At 29.2% G+C, this 15,464-nt stretch overlaps 2 protein-coding genes across 2 annotated transcripts; both read right to left on the bottom strand.

Annotated features, from left to right (window-relative positions):
* Positions 1–308: 308 nt before the first annotated feature.
* On the bottom strand, positions 309–2,022 carry HO133_003308 (uncharacterized protein; the record flags this gene model as incomplete). The annotated part of the gene is made up of 3 exons (XM_037294231.1): positions 309–904; positions 1,130–1,496; positions 1,762–2,022. 3 exons carry the CDS (start codon positions 2,020–2,022, stop codon positions 309–311), a joined length of 1,224 nt encoding a protein of 407 aa, XP_037149612.1.
* Positions 2,023–2,402: 380 nt separating this feature from the next.
* Positions 2,403–3,832, bottom strand: HO133_003309 (uncharacterized protein; the record flags this gene model as incomplete). The annotated part of the gene is made up of 4 exons (XM_037294232.1): positions 2,403–2,996; positions 3,049–3,496; positions 3,548–3,633; positions 3,695–3,832. 4 exons carry the CDS (start codon positions 3,830–3,832, stop codon positions 2,403–2,405), a joined length of 1,266 nt encoding a protein of 421 aa, XP_037149613.1.
* Between the last annotated feature and the right edge of the window lie 11,632 nt (positions 3,833–15,464).

Raw genomic sequence — 15,464 nt, forward strand, 5'->3', positions numbered from 1 at the left:
TTTCCCCGTTGCATAGGCTCAAAAACTAGCGTCCATACTGTATCAACATGACTAACTTTGATGGGCTTGATCCCACCAGTCTACGCCGATGTGTCTACGTGCGTTTGTTGGCTCGTGTCTTACCTACGATTGATCATTCCTATACATTTAAGACATCAATTTACCTTTTCCAAGGCTCTGTGACAGTAACGTGACTCAAAGGGCACATTTCCAGGGGTTTCGCCTGCAAAGGCATGCCGGAATCGACCGTTTATAGGGCTTTCTTTTCCTTTCTCATGTTCGTTGTCTTCTTCCTTCACTTTCTCACTTTAGCCGTCAGCTACTTTCCTCAACTTTGCCCACTCCTCCTCTAATAAAGCCTTTTCACACTTCCCTCTTCCCATGCCTGCCCCTTCTCCAAATGCCTTCACCTCCGCGGTGAATGGGCTATTACTACCGTGGCTATGGGGAGCCCCATCGGATATTTCGTGGAAAAGCCCCACCGCAACTATTTGCCAATTAATGCCAAACTTTTCCAATCCTTTGATGCTACCATCTCCCTCGCTCACGATCCCGGCAATCTGGGTTACAAGGCGCAGAAGGACCCACTTCCTGACTACACGTACTGGATGCCAGCTTGATCGATAGTGCAATGGATCTATCAAGAAATACGCTTTCAAGGCATAGCTAAGAGCGATGGCCCAGGATTGAGTAGCGATGGCATTAAGGAAGGCCGTATGAAGGATTGAGGGACTGGGTTGCCGGTGAGGAGGGTAGTGACCGAGGAAACCGAGCGCGCTTTTGAGCAAGGCGGCTGCTCGATCCTGTGGTAGTGTGGACGCTTCTGCTTGCAACCCTACGGCACGTGCTTGAACGGCATCAAAGTTGTGGTCTGGACGAGGGTCCGGCAGGCCGTTGGTAATACCTGCGCTACAGGGTGAGCAGCTGCAGTTGAAAAAGTAACGACTCTGAAGCTCAGATTGGCGGGCTGATGTGGGATTTGTAGTGTCAATATAGGAGATGGAGAGCTCAGATTTGGCTGAGATGGCAGCAAGGGAGCGCAGTGTGAGTGTTGAGCCCGAGAAAATGATGGCGGTATTAGGTGTACAACTGTGATTCAGGAGAGCCGAATGAGGTGAGAGGCACAGACCTAAAGGGTCGAGGTTTGGGGTTGTGAGAGTGTGGCTATTGATGAGGATGCGTGCCGTGAGCGTCTGGATGAATGAGATGGGTTCTTGGCTGCCTGAGTAAGATGAAGCGGCTTGACTCATGAGCTCGATGGCATGCCAGGTCGTGAGACCATCTTCATTCTTTATCTGAGAAGAGCGGATTTCATCAACATGAGACTGCAGATCGAGAAAGGCCTGCCATTCTGGATCAGGAAGGGATTTCGCGTTCAGTCGAAGTAAAAGCTGCATCACTATACGGACGGTATTTGGAAGGACATTCGGATAGAGCTTAGCAAAGATCTTGCATTCGTATTTGTGGTGTTTCTTCCATGATTGAGTCTGGCACTCCTGCAGGAGCTCGGCTTAGTGGGCGAGCAAGAGTGCATTGGACGAGTACTGAAGGCTTGAAATGCAAACATATGGTTTCCAAATCAAATGCGTCTGCTCAATCTTCCCAGAACAGTGCACAGAAGTCCACACAGCCCGAGAGACTTCACATATGAGGAAATAGAGATAGACAAGAAACTTGTGAAACGAAAATACACGATTGCTTCGAACAGTAGTTGATGCTTCGTTCCGCGGGATACTTTAGAGCAAGCCGAAATAGACCTACTTTACAGCAATATTTGGTGACCTTGCAAGCCTGACAGGCTTTCAGCCTCTTGCACTTTGGGTCTCGGTCATCGTCATTTTGTGGCAGCCACAGACTGCACTCGGAGCATGTGTCTTTGAGGTGGGGAGAGTCAAGCACAGAGACTAATGGCCTCTCAATACGGAGGATTTCCACTCCAGGCGGGATGGCTTCTGAGGCAAATAAGCCTGTACCTGCATCTGGGGTTATTTGGGTGTAGATGTGTTTGGGGAGAGTTGCCATGTCGTGGAGACCGAGGTGTATGTATTCTGGTCTAAAGCTGACTCGGAAGCGGTACCGGTAATTCATGTCGCATGATGCTTCCATGGGAAATCCGAGTTTCAAGATTCGTTTCCATTATTGAATTAACTGTTTAATTGCATTACTGGTCATCTGGGCATTTCGTGATCAAGCCTGTTCCGTCAATCACACTCGGTTTCGAGAAGATCTTCGTCATACCATGCGCGAATTGTGCGCGAATTATGCCCAATTTCCACTTATGCCACGGAAGTCTATCTAGCATTGTTCCAGTCGTAAATGCCCGCCATTTATGACAAAGAAGCCTCCGAGAACGCCACAAATATACCCTTTCGACATGCATGCCTTCCCGTATCAACGCTGGTTCAGGTATGCCCGTTTAATGCCAACTTGCCATTGACCTTCGGCCACACCACTGCCCTCTCAAGAGCCTGCAGTACATCTTTCTTCAAGTCCTCACCATCCTCTATACCACAGCTCACCCGTACCAGGTCGTCGAACACGCCGGCCGCCTCCCTTTGCTCCCTCGGTATTCCAGCATGCGTCATACTGGATGGCACTTCGCACAAGCTCTCGACACCCCCCAGGCTCTCCGCCAGCGTGAAGAGATTGCAGCTCTGGCAAAACCTCTCCGCGGCTCCAGGACCACCCTTGATACGGAAGGAGAGCATCCCACCACCGAGACCAGCGCGGTGTTGTTTTAGTGCGATAGCATAATGGGGATGTGACGGCAAACCAGGATAATTCACTAGCAGGGTAAGAGGGGAGGAGGCGAGGGTCGTCGCGATTGAATGGGCATTGCGGGAGGCTTCGCGGGCGCGCAGATGCAGCGTTTTTAGGCCCCTGTGAGCAAGCCAACAATCGAAAGCGGAGGGGACAGCACCAATGGCGTTCTGGAGAAAAGTGAGCCGGTCTTTGATGTCCTCCGAATTGAAGGCTGCGGCGCCCATGAGGACGTCCTAGAAGATCAATGAGCCAAGAGTCTCGTTGCGATGGAGGGATCAAACATACCGAGTGACCATTGATGTATTTTGTGACTGAGTGTATAACAATATCTGCGCCATGGTCTAGCGGGTTTTGTATGTAGGGGCTAAGGAATGTATTGTCCACGACGACCATGATACCGTGCTGGTGGGCTATAGTGGCAACAGCTCGTATGTCAACCAGACTCAGCGTAGGGTTGCTGGGCGATTCGATCCATATCAGCTTCGTCTCGTTTGGACGAATGAGCTCTGCCACGTCTATCTCTATGCTGGGAGAAAAGGTAACCTGAACGCCATGGGCCTTTGCGACTTTAGTGAAGTAGCGGTGCGTCCCGCCGTAGACATCTGATACCGAGACAACATGAGAGCCTTGAGCGAGAGACTGTAAGATTGTGGCTGTGGTTGCGGACCCAGATGAGAAAGCTAGGGCGAATTTGGCATGTTCAAGAGCTGCTACAGCTTGCTCAAAATTGTCCCTTGAAGCATGTCAGAACCGATGGAAAGCGCCTGAAGCAGATATTCGTTACCGATTCGGGTTCGAGCTTCTTGTGTACTCATACGGGCCAACAGGTTTGCCTACACCAGTCTGTGCGAAGGTAGTAGAAAGGGAGATCTGAATGAGCATTGCTACTTAGTAAAGCTTTTAACTAGCAGGAAGCTGCCGAGAACCTTACGGATTCAATGACAGCGCCCGTTGTTGGGTCATGAGGACTGCCAGCATGAACTGCTAGAGTTCCAAAGTTGTGTATAGGCGAAGGAGCTCTTGGGGGCGTATCAATTGACCCATTACCATCAGTATTTGAAGTCGACATTACTGCGGAGGAGGAGGGCGAGCGTCTGTTATAAAGCTCGCTGGTTCAAGGAAGGCGAAGTGTATGATGAGTAGAAGTTGAGCTACTGCAGACTCGGACCTCCTTTATCCAATCCTCATCGCATGACTTAGGTATCATATTCATAAGCATCATGACTTGGCAAAGAATCTTCATCATAAAATGCCTCTTATGTGCGCCTGGACAATTATTTCAAGGCGTATTTAAAATGATGCCGTAATCCAACGGCCGCTTAGAATATACCTTACTCTACTTGTACTCTAGTTGCCACACGAACAATCTCGCTTCCACAGGCAAGTTGTCCGAAAAGATTAGTCTCAGTACTCAGACTCTATTCGGAAGGGTTGGTAGTAGTGATAAATCGGAAAACCCTTTTTTCCGGGCCGAAATTTCGTCATACCCTTCCCTCTAAGTAGTCTCAGCTTAGCCCCATCGGCCTTAAGGTGGATCTAAGTAGAAAACCCTATTAAGACTTATTTTTTTAGTATATTATCCGATATATAATATTTACATCTTACGTATATATAATTTTTAATAAAAATATATAACTACGTAATATAATCTTTTTTAAAATTCTTAAAAAAAGTCGAATAATATAATTAAATAAATTTTTATTAAATTAGAAGTTATAATATAATAATTAAAAAGTAAACTTTTATTTTATTCTATTAAAAAATTTAGCTAATTTAATTATAGTAATAATATTAATATTTAAAAATATTATATATCTTAAATAAACGCGTAGATACGATATAGAAATTCTCTTAAAGTATATAAATTCTCGAAATAATTATTATAATACTCGTCGAATTAATAGTATAGTATATTAGAGAAAATATTATAATCTTATTAATTAGTTTATTACTTTAATTAGATATTATAGTCTTCTCTTATTTTTTAAATAATTAAATTTATAAGAGTCGCTATAGTAATATTAATATATATAAAAAAATAAGATAAAGCTAAGCTATAAAATCTTAAGTTTATATATATAACGAGTAAAGGCCTATGAATTAAATTCATAACCGTTTTTTTTAATCAGGGCTGTCGAGTAAATTTGGTGAGCGGTTTTTGGTGAGCGATCTTTGGTGAGCGATATTTGAATTCCTTGCGATTTAATAATTATAAGATCAAATTTCAAAATTCTTAAAAATTTGGAAAGCGCAAATAACGTTTTATAATTTAAAAAATAAATCTCAAAATTTCAATAGAAAACAAAAAAGTTATTTCTATTATGAATAACGTATACCTATTTTTTTAATAGTTACGGACGCTAATTTATTTACCCGCAGTAATTTAGCCGATCTAACTAAAGAGCGTAGTAACTCTAAATTAATAATTGACTACATATACAAATTTAAGATTTTCTAGTTTAGCTCTATCTTATTCTTTTATATATACTAATTAATTATAAATTTAAGTTCGCTACGCTCTTTAATTAGATCGACTAAGTTATTATAGATAAATAAATTAGCGTTTATAACTATTAAAATCTCTTATTCTACTTTTAATCCTTTAATAACTTTACTATTTTCTATTAAAATTTTTAGATTTTTTTTTAAAATTATAGCCGATAACTTACGCTTTTTAATACTTTAAGAATTTTGAAATTCGATCTTATAATTATTAAAAGATAAGGTATTTAAATATCGCTTATTAAAGATCGCTTATTAAATTTACTCGATAGCTCTAATTAAAAAAAAAATTATAAATTTAATTTATAAGCCTTTACTCGTATATAAATAAATAAATAAGTATATATATATATAAGTAATTATATAGTTATCGAACTTACGAAGAGTAAAGCGAAGAGTAAAGCGAAGATAATTTATTTTTTTAATATAAAATTAGATATAGAGGTCTATATCGAAAGTTCTATACCCGCACTAGTATAGCCCTAACTCTACTTTCGAAAAGCGGCCCTATAGAGGGGAAGCTCTAGGAATATCTTCTTATAGCGTATAAATAGGACTTTAGATACTTCTCTTAGCTTAATAGAAGCATTAAGCCTCAAAACCTGGCTAGAGCTAGATGCGATTTCGAAGAACTTTAGATATATTATTTAGATAACTCTTTAGATAGAGCGTTATTCGAAGTCTAAGCGTAAGAGTCTTAGCGGATATAGAACTTTCGATATAGATCTCTATATTAATAATAACGATATTAATAAATAAAAATATCTTATTATTCTTATATAACGTTAAAGTCTCTTATAAATATATAAAATATAAAAAAAGATATCTTTAAATATAGAAAGATTTAGATTATTATTATAAACGATTTAATTAAATATTACTTAATTATCTCTCTAATTTCATACTTAAAAATTAAATATAACTTTTTTTCTTTACTCTAAAACTAGTTTATTAAATATTTTAAAATTTTATATTTATTAAAAGAAAGAATATTTTTATAAATTATAAAGAGATTAATATATATAATTTAAAAATATCTCGCTATTATTATTATAGAGAAAATTATATATCTAAGTATCTCTTATAATTACGCTGCGTAACGGGATAGGGAATCTCGACGGAGTTTCGGAGGGTGTTAAGGTCGAGGTAGGGTTCCGGGTCGAGGTTTCGAGTCACCTTCAAAATCCCGACCCCGCCCCGACCCGAAGGCGGGGTTTCGGGGTATATTTCGGCTATCTCGGTAAACCTTAAGTACCTCTAAATACCTCTAAATAAATTCTTTAAATTTTAATATTACGTATATAGTAGATATAGATACTTAGAAAAATACTTAGAAAGATAGAATAGATTATATTTAAAGCTCGTTATAAGAATAATAATCTTATATCTAAAGTTATTATAAGAATAATAATCTTAAATTAATTTAATTAATAGAGTTAGCGAGAGTAATAGTCTAAAGCTAATTTAATTAATAAACTTAGCGAAGTAATAGAATACTCTTATTATCTTAAAAGAAAAACTCTATTTTAATTCTATTCTACTTCGTTAAAACCTCGATTCGAAGTAAGATAGTATTAAGTATCTAAAATCTCGTCTTATCTCGCCTCGTTACGTAGCGTACTTATAATTTCTTATTCGCTTAAATCTATTTTAAATACATTAAGCGCGTTAAAATTATTTAAAATATATATTTTATATTTTCTTTAACTTCTAAGTAATATATTTTTAAATTAATAGATATATACGAGTAAAGGCCTATAAATTAAATTTATAATCATTTTTTTAATTAGGGCTGTCGAGTAAGTAGGTGAGCGATCTTTGATAAGCGAACTTTAATAAGCGATATTTGAATTCCTTGCACTTTAATAATTATAGAACTAAATTTCATAATTCTTAAAAATTCGGAAAGCACAAATAGCGCTTTAAAATTAAAAAAAAAGTCTTAAAATTTTAATAGAAAATAAAAAAGTTATTCTAAAATTAAATAATGTGTATCTGATTAAGGCTGTCCGACTGTCGAGCGAACTTTGATAAGCGATATTTGAATTCCTTGCGCTTTAATAATTATAAGACTTAATTTCAAAATTCTTAAAAATTCGAAAAGCATAAACGGCGCTTTAAAATTTAAAAAAAAAATCTTAAAATTTTAATTAGTATATATAAAAGAATAAGGTAGGGCTAAACTAGAAAACCTTGAATTTATATATACAGCCAATCATAAATTCGAGGTTATTACGCCTTTTGGCTAGACCGGCTGAGTCACCGCGGGTAAACAAATTAGCGTCCGCAACTATTAAAATCTCTTACTCTACTTTTAACCCTTTAATAACTTTACTATTTTCTATCAAAATTTTAAGATTATTTTTTTCAATTATAGAGCGAATATTGCGCTTTTCAATGACGTAAAAGTTATAAAATTTAGTCTTATAGTTATTAAAGGGTAAGGACCTTAAATATCGCTTATCAAAGTTCGACAGCCCTAATCAAAAAACAGGTGCACATTATTTAATTTTAGAATAACATTTTTATTTTCTATTTAAATTTCGAGATTTTTCTTTTGAATTATAGAACGTAATGTGAGCTTTCAGATAAAAAAAGAATCTTAAACTTTGATCTTATAGTTCTTCAAAGGTAAGGACTTCAAATATCGCTCACCAAAGATCGCTTATCAAAAGACCGCTCACCAAATTTACTCGACCACTCGGACAGCCCTAATCAAAAAAAACGGTTATGAATTTAATTCATAGGCCTTTACTCGTAGAAAATAAAAAAGTTATTCTATATATTAATAATATACGTTTATTTTTTTGATAAGGGAGGCGCGGGAGGGCGAGATTTTGATGGTTGCGGACGCTAATTTATTTACCCGCGATGACTTAGTCGATCTAGTTAAAAGGCGTAATAACCTCGAATTTATAATTGGCTATATATATAAATTTAAGATTTTCTAGTTTAGCTCTATCTTATTCTATTAATATATATAATAGAATAAGATAGAGCTAAGCTTAAAAACCTTAAATTTATATATATAGTCAATTATAAATTTAGGGTTACTACGCTCTTTAATTAGATCGGCTGAGTCATCGCGGGTAAATAAATCAGCGTCCGCAACCATTAAACGTTCGCAACTATTAAAAAAATAGGTGTACATTATTAACATATAGAATAACTTTTTTGTTTTCTATTGAATTTTTGAGATTTTTTTTTTATATTGTAGGGCGTAGATTGCGCTTTTGAATGCTTTAAAAATTCTGAGATTTGATCTTATAATTGTTGAAAGGCAAGGCACTCAAATATCGCTCACCAAAGATCGCTCACCAAAGATCGCTCACCAAAGATCGCTCACCAAAGATCGCTCCCTAAAGATCGCTTCTCAAATTTACTCGATAGGCCTAATCAAAAAAATGATTATGAATTTAATTCATATGCCTTTACTCGTTATATATACTAATATAGAGAAAATTATTCTAATACTTAATTTTTATTAGATATTAATTTAATTAAATTTATAATTAAATTATTATATTTAACTTATAAGTAAAGATCTATAAATTAAATTTATAGAGTTAAATTTTTCTAAGTTAAATCGAATTTTAGCTTTAGCTCTAAGTTAAATCGAATTTTAATCGCTTACTATATATTTTTAATCTACTTCTATTATTATAAAATTAATTTAATCTATATAATATATAGATATATATATATAAAAAGAGACGCGCTAAGATTTAATTAGAAAAATATATTAAGTATAAAAAATTAATCTATAATAATTATTTATAAAAAATAGAGAAAGGCTATATTTTTATAGTAAGAAGTATTAAAATATTAAAAAGAAATAGAGATAATATATTAATTAGTAATATTAATCTTATATTATCTTCTATTATAGTAAAATCTTTTAAATAATAAAATAGCTATTAAAGTAAAATATCGAATAATTTTAATTTATTTAGATATATATTATTTAATATCTTTTCTATAGAGATCTAATTAGCTATAATTATTATAGTAAATTCTTTTCTTATAATATTATTATAGTAATATATTATATTAATATAAAGAGAATAATAAATTAAATTATAATAATATTCTTCGCTTACTAAGTAATAATTTAATATAAAATTATAAAGAATATATAATATAAGATTTTAAAGAGCTAAGCTATATTCTTAATAATAATAACTTTATTATTACTTAATTTCTTTATAGTATTCTTTACGAGTAAAGGCCTATGAATTAAATTCATAATCATTTTTTTAATTAGGGCTATCGAGTAAGTAGGTGAGCGATCTTTGATAAGTGAACTCTGATAAGCGATATTTGAATTCCTTGCGCTTTAATAATTATAAGACTAAATTTCAAAATTCTTAAAAATTCGGAAAGCACAAATAGCGCTTTAAAATTAAAAAAAAAGTCTTAAAATTTTAATAGAAAATAAAAAAGTAATTCTATATATTAATAATGTATATCTATTTTTTTAATGAGGGAGGCGTAGGAGGGCGAGATTTTGATGGTTACGGACGCTAATTTATTTACTTATAATGATTTAGTCGATTTAATTAAAGAGCGTAGCGAATTCGAATTAATAATTAACTATATATATAAATTCAAGATTTTTAAGCTTAGCTCTATCTTATTCTATTATATATATTAATAGTATTCTTTATAATATTCTTTATAATTATCTATTATAATTTCTTCTCTTACTTCTTAATATAGTAAAAATAATAGATTAAATTATAATAATATTTTTCGCTTATTAAATAATAATTTAATTTAAAATTATAAAGAGTATATAATATAAGATCTTAAAGAGCTAAGTCGTATTTTTAATATTATAAATTTTATTATCGCTTAATTTCTTCGTAGTATTCTTTATATTTACTTATTATATATTAAATCTAATACTATTATAAGCCTTAACGCTACTTACGCTAAGACTTCGATATCGTATATATTACGTTAGAATTTCTTTTAGAATTTAATTTTAATAATATATCTCGTATATCTAAGAGCTTAGCGAATATAAGTTTATTTTATATATCTCGAAGTTTTAATATTTCTTAGAAATTAGTTCTACTATTAAATATATTACTAAATTTTATAATAACTCTATATCTTTTATACTCTATACTCGCTAGCTAATTATTAATAAACTACGTCTTTATAATTTTAATCTCTTTATCTTTTAAAGAAAAAGACTTATTATTATTACTATATTAAGTTTATCTCTAAACTATATAATAGATAATAAAGATAATATTAATAGTTACTATAGCGTCGATAACTAATTCGAAAATTTCTTATTAATAAAAAACTTTATTATAAAATAACGTCTTATAATTATTAAAATCGAAAATTATTATTTAAAATAAGAATAAGAGTTAACTGCGTTAAAGGCTTATAATCGCGAGCTTTATAATATTAACTTATTATCTATAGCTAATAAGAATTTATTTATATTAATTATTATTATATCTTTAGTAAATATATTAATTAAAGTGAAAATATTGCGCTTTAAAAGAATATATTCTTATAAGAATATTAGTAAGAGAAAGTATTTACGCTAATTCCGCGAAGTCGAAATTAAGTTTCTTATAAGTTCTAAATATTTTATTATTAATTAAATTAGAATTATTTATTATATATAGTTTTTAGAAAATAATTTTAATATTTAATAATATAAGTATTATTAAATCTATAGTCTAGAGAATATAATCTTTAAATTCTTTAAATAGTTTTTATTTAATTTAATTACGAACTTAATAAATCGCTATCTTCTTATCTACGAAAAATAAAAGAAAATTAAATATCGCTTTAATTAGAAGATATTTATTTTTAAAACTTATCTAAAAAAACTAAAGGCTTATTTATCTTTATTTTCTAAGAAATATTAAATTAATTTCTTCTTAATTAAGCTTAAATTAGAGTTTAAAAATAAAATTCTAAATATTAATAGTATATCGAGATAACGAAAAGAAATTCTTATCTAGACTATTATATAGAAAAAGATTTTAAAACGTATATACTTTAATAGCGATTTTTATTTAAAGTCTTTAAAAAAGTTTATTAAAAATAAGCTCTTAGAGAAGCGAATTTTAAAGTTTAAATTAATTTCGAATAATAACGTTAAAATAGTATATACTTAAGAGAATAATATAAAATATAAAGCTAAATTCTTTAATTCTAATTATAAAAAGAATAATTATTTTTATTATAATAAATAAGATTATTAAATATCTAAATATTTAAATTTCGATAAATTATCTATCGCTAATATTAGCGTAATATTAATAAAAAAAGATTAAATCTTATAATTATCTTAGAAGTAAGATAAGAATAGTAATTAATAAAAGTAATTTCTTCTATTCTTATAAAGAGATAAATAAAGCTTTAAAGTAAATAGAGATAACTTATTACTCTACTCGATATTAGAGCGTATATTAATTTAATTTTATAAGAGTTCGTAATTTAATAAGGTTTAAAATCTTATAATATTATCTTATTATAATTAAAAGTATTAAGTAATTAAAATATATATTACTATAACGCGTATTAGCTAAATTATTAATTAATAAATAGTTAAAACTAAAGTAGAAAGTATAATATACTTTTCTATATTATTAATTAAAAAGACTTTAATATTATATTAAATATACTTAAGTTAAATTAATTATAAGTATTATTAGATTTAATAGCGAAGTAATAATAGTTTAAAGTTAATATTAATAAATTATAGATTAAAGAATTAATTAAATTTACTCGAATTATTAAATAGAAGTTAAATATATTCGCGATTATATACGCCGCGATAGCGCGAAGCGAATTAAAAAATAGACGTAGTTTAAAGCTTTTTTAGAAGTTATTAGAGTTTAATAATATTTTTTCTAATAAAAAAGTAAAGATCTTATCTACGCTAAAGTAGAGAGATTATATTATTAAAATTAAGAGCGATAAGAAGTCGTTATATAGTCTCTTATATAATCTATTTTAAATAAATTTAATAAAACTATAACGCTATCTAAAGAATTTCCTTTAAAAAAATTAAATTTATTACTCGACTTTTTTAGTTAAAATATTAATTTTTTTTATTTTTAAAAAGAATAGAGAGCTCTATTTTTATATTAATTATTAAGATCTAAACGCGATAACTATTAAAAATCGATACTCGTTATCTTTAATTATTAAAACTCTAAATCGCTTATATAGATTTAAGATCTTTATAAAATTAAATCTTAAGAATATTTATTATTAAATCTAGATTAAAAAAGGTGATAAGTAAAAAATAGCGTTTCGTAGTTATTACGATTACTTCGAATATCTAATTATATCTTTTAAGCTCGCTAATACTTTAATAACTTTTTAAATATATATTAATAAAGCTTTTATAGATCTAGTAAATATAATATATATAATATATTTAAATAATATTCTAATTTATAATATAGATTTAGCGAAGTATTAGTAATACGTTAAATAAGTACTTAAGCGTTTACGCTAATTTTAACTATACGTTAATTTTAAAAAGTATTAATTCTATATCGAACGAATTAAGTTTCTAAAGTTTATTATATCTATTAAAGATATTATAATAGATTAAAATTATATCGCTATTATTAAGAAGTAGCTAAAATTAAAAAGTTATTAAAATATATAAGTCTTTTTAGACTTTATTAATTTCTATTAATAATTTATTTATAACTATTTTAATATAGTAATATTATTTATTAACTTATTTAAAGAGAGTAAAAATAATAAAAAATCTAGATCGCTAGAGTAAATAGATAGCGTTAAGCTAGCGTTCTAATAACTTCGAAGTATTTTTATAATCGCGTTATTTCTATATTACTATAATTTAAATTTAAAGTTATATTTTAAAATTAATACTTTTAACTTTAATATAAAAATTATTAGTATATATAAAAGAATAAGATAGAGCTAAATTAGAAAATTTTAAATTTATATATATAGCTAATTATTAATTTATTAGATCTACGCTTTTTAATTAAATATCGCGAGTAAATAAATTAGCGTCTATAATTATCAAAAATCTATAAAAATCTATATATAGAAATCTTATACTCTAAAATAACTATCTCTCTAAAGATACTATTACTTTATAATTTCGTAAATTATAAAGCTTAATATACGCTTTCTAACGCTATAAAAATAATAAAGTTTAATCTACTATTAATAGATTAAATTAATATTTAAATATCGTAGTTATATTAAACGCGTCCGAGATTAAATAATAATCCTTTCATCTATTTATATAATTATTATTCTTTTATTACTCTATTAATTTTATTAATTTTATTAATATAAATATAATTATCTTCGATATTCCTCGTCTAAAGATTACTTAACGTCTAAGATATATATACCTCTTTATTCGCCTCTTAAAGCCCCTATTAATATTCTTAGATTATCTCTTAATAAATTCGCTATTATTAATAATCGAGGCCGTATTCTAATAATTATCTACTACTACTTATAAACGCGTTAAAAGATTCTTAAAAAGAGCTTAAACGAATTTATAGCCATTATTCTCTTCTATATACTTCTTCTAAGCTAGCGATACTTAACTAATTACTTAATTAATACTATCTATTCTATTAACTCAATAATCTACTTAGTTAGATTATTAATTAATTACTTATTTATTTACTTAATTAGTTATTCAGCTAGTTACTTAATCTAATACTCTATAAGAAAAGAAGTAAGAGAAGAAACTATAATAGATAAATGTGAAGAATACTGCGGAGAAATTAAGCGGTAATAAGATCATTATCGTTAAGAACACGGCTCAGCTCTTTAAGATCCCACGTTATATACTCTCTACGGTTCTATATTAAATTATTACTTAGTAAGCGAAGAATACTACTATAACTTCGTCTATTATCTCTACTATATTAAGAAGTAAGAGAAGAAACTATAATAGATAAATGCGAAGAATATTACGGAGAAATTAAGCGGTAATAAAACCGCTATCGTTAAGAATATAGCTTAGCTCTCTAAGATTTCACGTTATATACTCTTTATAATTTCATATTAAATTATTATTTAATAAGCGGAGAATATTATTATAACTTGGCCTATTATCTCTATTATATTAATATAATATATTATTATAATAACGTTATAAGAGAAGGATTTACTACGATAATTATAGTTAATTAGATCTCTATAGAAGAAACTATAATAGATAAATACGAAGAATATTATAAAGAATACTACGGAGAATACTACGAAGAAATTAAGTGGTAATAAAACTATTATTATTAAGAATACGGCTCAGCTCTCTAAGATTCTATATTATATACTCTCTACGATTTTATATCAAATTATTACTTAATAAGCGAAGAATATTACTATAATTTAGCTTATTATTTTTACTATATTAAAGAGTAAGAGAAGAAACTATAATAGGTAAATACGGAGAATACTGCGAAGAATATTATAGAGAATACTATAGAGAAATTAAGCGGTAATAAGATTCTTAGTATTAAGAATATAGCTTAGCTCTTTAAGATCTTATATTATATACTCTCTACGATTTTATATTAAATTATTACTTAATAAGCGAAGAATATTACTATAACTTTATCTATTATTCTTATTATATTAATATAATATATTATTATAATAACGTTATAAGAGAAGAATCTACTACGATGATTATAGTTAATTAAGTCTCTATAGAAGAAATATCGAATAATGCATATTTAAACGAATTAAAATCGTTCGATATCTATAGCTATTTTATTATTCGAAAGATTTCACTATAGTAGAAGATATTATAAGATTTATATTATTAATTAATCTAATATCTTCATTAATTTCCGATATTCGAAGAATTATATATATATAGTTCTTACTATAAGAATATAGTATTTCTCTATTTTTTATAGATAATTATTATAGATTAATTCTTTATACTCGATATACGTTCCTAATTAGACCTTAGCGCGCCTCTCTTCGTATATATATATTTATATATAGATTAAAAACGTATAGTAAGCGATTAGAGTTCGATTTAACTTAGAGCTAAGGCTAAAATTCGATTTAATTTAAAAAAATCTAACTTTATAAATTTAATTTATAGGCCTTTACTTATATTTTTATAATTAAATAAGAATAATTATTAGCGATTAATAGTATTTTAATTTAGAAAAATAATTTCTATAAAGTAAAACTAT

This window comes from Letharia lupina (genome assembly GCF_014066315.1).
Source record: "Letharia lupina isolate WasteWater1 chromosome Unknown contig_17, whole genome shotgun sequence".
NCBI lineage: Eukaryota > Fungi > Ascomycota > Lecanoromycetes > Lecanorales > Parmeliaceae > Letharia > Letharia lupina.